At 42.5% G+C, this 6,205-nt stretch overlaps 1 protein-coding gene across 1 annotated transcript; it reads left to right on the forward strand.

Annotated features, from left to right (window-relative positions):
* Positions 1-2,721: 2,721 nt before the first annotated feature.
* On the forward strand, positions 2,722-5,933 carry LOC119903267 (ephrin type-A receptor 2-like). Its single transcript, XM_038719468.1, has 3 exons — positions 2,722-2,826; positions 3,574-3,653; positions 5,210-5,933. Exons 1-3 carry the CDS (start codon positions 2,742-2,744, stop codon positions 5,891-5,893), a joined length of 849 nt encoding a protein of 282 aa, XP_038575396.1. The 5' UTR covers positions 2,722-2,741; the 3' UTR covers positions 5,894-5,933.
* The last annotated feature ends 272 nt before the right edge of the window (positions 5,934-6,205 follow it).

Here is a 6,205-nt window from a genome sequence, read left to right on the forward strand (position 1 = left end):
GCTAATCAGACTAACAGATGAGCCAATATCCAGTTCTCGCATTTGCTTGCCTCGGCCACACTTGTTGCGCTATATGTTTGTGTATGTGGGAACAATGGCCCTGCTGTTTGCCCATCCACCACTGCTGCTGTAGTTGCCTTACACCTGTGCTTGGCAGCCCTCCCAGCACCCCCCCACCCAAAACACACATAACCCCAATCTACCCACCCACCCCCAGCCCTCAACCACACTCACCAATCCACTTTAGTTCTCAGTTTACATCCTGCGTTAGCTTTTAGTGCTGCACTACAAAGAACAATACATATTCAACAGGCTAACCAGCAATGATAATGCACATGTGACATCGTAGGCACGTCTTATTGTTTCATATCAAAATAGAAAAAGGAATGATATCAAGGGTTTTTTTCATTCCTCTGCGCTAGACCCCATCCCCCACCCCCCCATCAATACCTGAACCCGTAATTCTGTAGACCCCCTGTTCATGAGGTGTGACAAGTGAATGGGTGAAGAACAGTTGTGTACACAAGAGTGTGCGGGTGAGTGCTTGGATTTTAGGGGTTCAAAAGCTCAGAGCCATGGCGTTCTTCTGTGGTTTAAGGGGGCTTTGTGAAACTAGAGCCCCAGAAGGCCAGGAGTGGGGGATGAAGGGAGGGTACAGGGGGTCTGGGATACAGTCTCAGCCAGCAGAAGCCCACCTCTTTTCCCGCAGTGTCAGCGTCACAGGTGTGTGAACGACAATGCATGTGTGTTTGAGAGAGAGACCCATGTCTAATCATCTATTGTGGGGACAAGGCTGGTTCTCAAGGTAAACACCACTGGGAATAAACTCTTAGGAATCAGGTACAACCCTCTGGCTAGAGTGCTGTATTCAGTCATATAAAGGGTCGGGGGAAGGATTGAAAAGCAATATGTCCTCCTTATCGTTTCCATAGCCGTTGCTCAACACTTTGCCATAGTAACACTGGGCAACAAACAATGAAAGTAAGTCAGATAAAGCTTGACAGTGAATTCCACTCTGCCCCAGTTGCTAGGTAAAGGACTTTTCTTAATTCCCCATATTCATACTGGTTACTCCCACTCCCACTCCCACATACCCTCCTGAGACTGAGAAACCAGATTAAATTTTTTTTGTTCATAACTTGACCACTGTCTATCTACAGGGTTGGCAGGGTGCAACATATTTGGGATATTTCCCATAAATTATGATGGGCTATCAGTAGGCCAGCTGTACTGTGAATTCTGGTGTTCAGAGTTGCTATTATGCTTATATGAATACATCTCTCTCCGCCTGTCAAAACAATTTTACCTCTGTATGTGGGGATGATCAGAACAAAGGGATGTCAAGTAAAGCGGCTCCTGCTTTCCGCTCCTCAGGCCCATTCAACGTGGCAAACAATTCTAAATCAACACCTCCATGTAAATGATTCTGTTGTCCTGCAGCCTACTAGATAGTCAGCCAAGCAAACTGTAACCAGCGTTATGGTGCCTTCAAGTGCCCCCTGTAAACTCTACTTCAAGGAGGGAGGCTGACAAGTCAGTACTTGAAAGTTAGGAAGACAATATAGTGCAAATTAAAGCTGCATTTAAAGATTATTTTCCTTATTAATTACTATTTAATTAATTGTGAATTAGTAAGTTAGTTGAATTAGTCACTTTTCTATCGATCACTGATTCATTGGTGGTTTCAACAAGTGGCTATAACTACACATGTTCTCTAGGATCCACGAACATTCATGTAACTATTTATTCATTACATCTATTACCATTTCCTCTCCCTTATTTCAGTATCTCAGGCCACCATGGAAGTCGGCACCAGTTCACCTAGATAAGCAATGACAAAGTACAGCACTTGTTATCAGTGGTGGAAAGTAAGTAACACAGGCGTACTTGTACTTTACTTGAGATTTTCCACTGTATGTCACTTTTGTCAAATTTTACACGCAAAACATATGATCATTACATACAATTTGTTGCATTGCTGCAAATTAAACTATCTGACAATATATAAAGTTACTGACTATCAGCTCCCCCTTCACCATCTATGTTACTACTTCAAAATGCTACTCATACATAAATGCAACCATAATAATAAAAACTCACAGCACTTGTCATATTTTTACACTGTTGAATTGCTACTTTAACTTAAGTAAAAGATCTGAATACTTCTTCCACTACTTCTTTTTAGACTTTGCTTCAGTTGTTGTGTATATCAATTCCATATGGAACAAAGGACACGTGTTGATTTGCAGGTCCATAATTTACCAAATTGTAATAATGCAGATAGGCATGTATATATTTATCTTGTCTATCAGTTGTCATTACAATTTGTCCCTAGAAATTCCACACATAGCAGTGTTTGGACAGTTTGGACTTGCATTAGATATAAAGATAGTAGCCTACAGTTTTTCAAATTTAAAATGTCAACTTTTAGGACTTGTTCACTTGCCTTTCCTATGTGCAGCAAATTCTGAAATGTCTGACAGTCCCTGAAGGTTGCAAAACTTTCTCATGTAACCCCCCTCCCCCCAGCCCACCCCAAAGCACACCAAGCACACACACACACGCACACACACGCACGCACACACGCACACACACGCACACACGCTCGCGCATGCATTCCAGCAGGCGGAGTCTGTGACGCTGTGGCCGTTTGTGAATGAGCTGCAGAGAGCAGCGCTCACCTCTCAGAGCAGAGTCCCAGCCAAGCCCAGGAGCAGAGAGAGGAAGGAAAAGTTTGCCAAATGGATTTCTTTCGTGGAGTCAGACCCTTATTATTTTCTTATGTACTCATTAACGGTATACTGATTACATTACAGACTAAGGAAGGTGAGTGTTAAAAAAAACAACAACAGATTTCCCTAAAATTGATCATCTTATTCTATTTTAAGTTTATTGAAGGGAAGCACGCGTACAATGCGGTGAGCCTCCTCTAAAGAATTATAACTAGGAAACACACTTTCTTAATTTGGTGACATTAAGTTTTATTTTATGTAAACGCTTTAATAGTTAAAAACTGTTTCTCATGTAGTTGTGTAATAACTTGGAACCAACTGAGCAGAGAGCGTAGCCTGCATGTGCGCTGCTCTAAACTTACTTCAGCAGGTGAATTCTGGAGATAGTTTGTTGGTACAGTTCCTTTCTGAGATATATAAATCACATTGTGATCTTTTGTAAACTGTTTTTTTTTAAATTGTGCATAGTGCATTTTACCCATTAGTGTTTCAAGTATATAAAGAACAAGTATATCAGTTTGAAAGTATATCAAAGTGTATTTCTTGGTACTGCTAAGTAAAATGCAACATTTGGCCAATAAAACTTACTCATATGAGTATTAATGTTAGAGTTTTTGACTAAAGGTGTTGGTTTTGTTGAATGAGATTGGTAGTTATGCAGCAAATTCAAAATCAGCATCATTTGTAAGTGTTTTTCCATTTGCAAGAATCTTACAAATGTTTTTCTAAGAAATATACCTGGGTCAGATGATGTCCATCAATTCCAAGTCAAAACGAGTCTTTTCTGATGAGTTTAAAGTTTTTTTTGTGATGTACTGAAGTTGTTCTCGTGTCTTTACAGAGGTGCTTTTGGATATGAAGGCAACAGGAGGTGAACTGGGCTGGTTGACATGGCCCTTAGATCAGGGAGACAAGCCTGGGGTGAGTATTGCTCCTGCTTCTCCTCCAACTCCCACGTTTCCGCTCGGAATTTGCCTTAGGATAAATTTGCGTAGAGAAATGCACAGAAAGGGCCCGTCTGAATCGAGAGCCTCCGGTGCAAAATATTAGACCATATGACTTGAGGTTAGTTGTTCACTGGGCCTCATGTGTGTACATGTCAGGTTTCTATAAAATCTGGCAGTTAGAGCCTAATAGTTGCTTGAGTATGGACATGAGAGGGAGTTGTAGGATCCTATCAGGAGTTGCCTGCAGAGCATGTCTGGGCTACACCAAAGCTTAGGCAGACAGAATAGCTGCTAGCTCTGAATTGGGAATACTTGTGGCTTCTTGCGGTTTCAAGGCTTCAGCTTCAGATTGTATGTTAGAGAGCAATTAACTTTTAAAGTTTGCAGCATATGGTACCCGTTTTTAGAGGGGGAGGGCTTTCACATGGAGCCAATCAGTCAGAGTCACCTTTTGCTTAAACCAGGGTAAAATGTCTACATTTAGAGATGCGTCTAGACAATAGCTACATTATTACACCCAAATGCTGTGGTTATCTTTGTGCCAGTACACGTTTAGTATACAGTATATGTGTGCCTTCTTCCACATTGCGGTTTCAAAGTAATTGACCAGTCAGGCTCATGCAAATTCACTGTAAATAGCCTCATTTCATGTGCTGATGACTCAAAGGCATGTGCAGGCGTGCTGTTCAGTGGCTCACCCAACTTCTTCTAAGAGAGGTTTCATTGCTTTAATAATCACTTCAACACTTAAGTTTCACTTTTTGCACTAATAAGCATCAGATGGTGTTTTTATTTTTTCGAGGTTTGTTGGAAACATTTTTTTTATTGTGCGCTCTTTCCCATGTAACTACCTTCACTTATGATAATTATTATTTTAAGTTTGAAAGGCCTCTTATAAAAACAAAAAAACAGTCTCCAGCTGTTTAATAAAGGTGTTGGTTCTACTGTTCATCAAGTTTACAACCAGAGCCACACAGTCAGCCAACATAGCACATTCCTTTAATTAACAGCACAGTGACTACATGCAGAGAGCAAACCACAGCCTTTGCCCCATTGGGGGCAAGTTGCTCCTCAACGGCCAAGGTTGCATTAAAACATGGCATCAGTTTTTTCAAAAATATTTGTGGCAGCATTTAGTATGTGAACTGCAACGCTATTTGGGGCGGATGCCAATGCCAACAGCCTATGAAAGACTGAACTGGAAATTATTTGGTATCTCTGCTATGTTAGAAATGGTTTGTCACTCAAAGTTTTTGAGGTTTGCTGCATTGATATGCTGTAAAGGCTCATAAAGTGGAGTTCTCCATGTTGCAGAAAGGTATTAGGTATTAGGCCTACTGCTATGAAAGCTAAACATTCAAGGGATTAATTAGCGAGCCATGGGTTTCCCTACACACAGACTGTTCTTGTTTCCAGGTTCAGATTACCGTTGTTGAACCCTAATGTGAAGTCAACCCAGTGTGCTGATGGACTCTTCAGGGATCAGTGTTCGTACCTCTAACCTTCTTGGTTTGTTTGATTTTGTTTCAGTGGGAGGTTGTCCAGAGGACCCTGAACGGCTCTCAGTTCTACACCTACTCCGTCTGCAATGTTGGGGAACGTGAGCAGGACAACTGGCTGCGCACCACCTTCATCCAGCGGCGTCCAGCAGCTTCGCGGGTTTTTGTTGAACTACAGTTTATTGTACGCGACTGCAACTCTTTTGGCGGCACCTCGCTGACCTGCAAGGAAACCTTCAACCTGTTCACGTCTGAGTCGGACGCAGACGTGGGCACTACCTTCCGCAAGGGCCAGTTTAAGAAAGTGACCACCATAGCGCCTGATGAGATCACCAGCAAAAATGAACTGCGTATCAACACTGAGACGCGAGTGGTGGAGAACTTGTCTCGAAAAGGCTTCTACTTGGCCTTTCAGGACATTGGAGCCTGCGTCGCACTTCTCTCCGTCAGGGTCTACTACAAAACTTGCCCGGCCACAGTGAAGAGCCTTGCGCTGTTCCCTGAAACCATAGCAGGAGGTGAGAACCAAGCGCTGAGGGAAGTGAGTGGGGTGTGCGTGGAGAACGCCATCAGTGAGGAGTTGCCTCGCATTTACTGCACTGTGGATGGCGAGTGGGTGGTACCCGTTGGACAGTGCCAGTGCAAACCAGGCTATGAAGAAGTTGAAGACACATGTCAAGGTAAGGGCGTTCTCTTGAAGCTTTGGTATTTGTAAAGGTCTTTGTGCTCCCAGGCACCTGGAAGCAGTTCCCATGAGAATGTGTTTTTTTTACCTTTATTTCAATTGCTGTAGGTTATAAAACAAGCCCAAATGGCAGACTGTGGATATTTATCAATGGTGTTATTATCATTGTTCAATGGAATTCTCCCTTTGGCACATTGCTCCACTGCAATGGAAAGAATGCTTAGGCCTACTTGTACATGCCCCGGCATCATCCCTGACCTTGAACCAATACCTATAAAATTAGGAAATGTGCTTTTGAGTTTCTTCTATGATTTGAAGATGTACAGTTCTGTGGAATGCTAT

This window comes from Micropterus salmoides, unplaced genomic scaffold (genome assembly GCF_014851395.1).
Source record: "Micropterus salmoides isolate LMB-PRFRI ecotype aquatic unplaced genomic scaffold, ASM1485139v1 Ms_hic_scaffold_1430, whole genome shotgun sequence".
NCBI lineage: Eukaryota > Metazoa > Chordata > Actinopteri > Centrarchiformes > Centrarchidae > Micropterus > Micropterus salmoides.

Coding starts and splice junctions, on each gene's coding strand:
- LOC119903267 (XM_038719468.1), top strand. CDS start 2,742: ATGGATTTCTTTCGTGGAGTCAGACCCTTATTATTTTCTTATGTACTC. Junction 2,827..3,573: donor TACATTACAGACTAAGGAAG/GTGAGTGTTAAA, acceptor GTGTCTTTACAG/AGGTGCTTTTGGATATGAAG. Junction 3,654..5,209: donor ATCAGGGAGACAAGCCTGGG/GTGAGTATTGCT, acceptor ATTTTGTTTCAG/TGGGAGGTTGTCCAGAGGAC.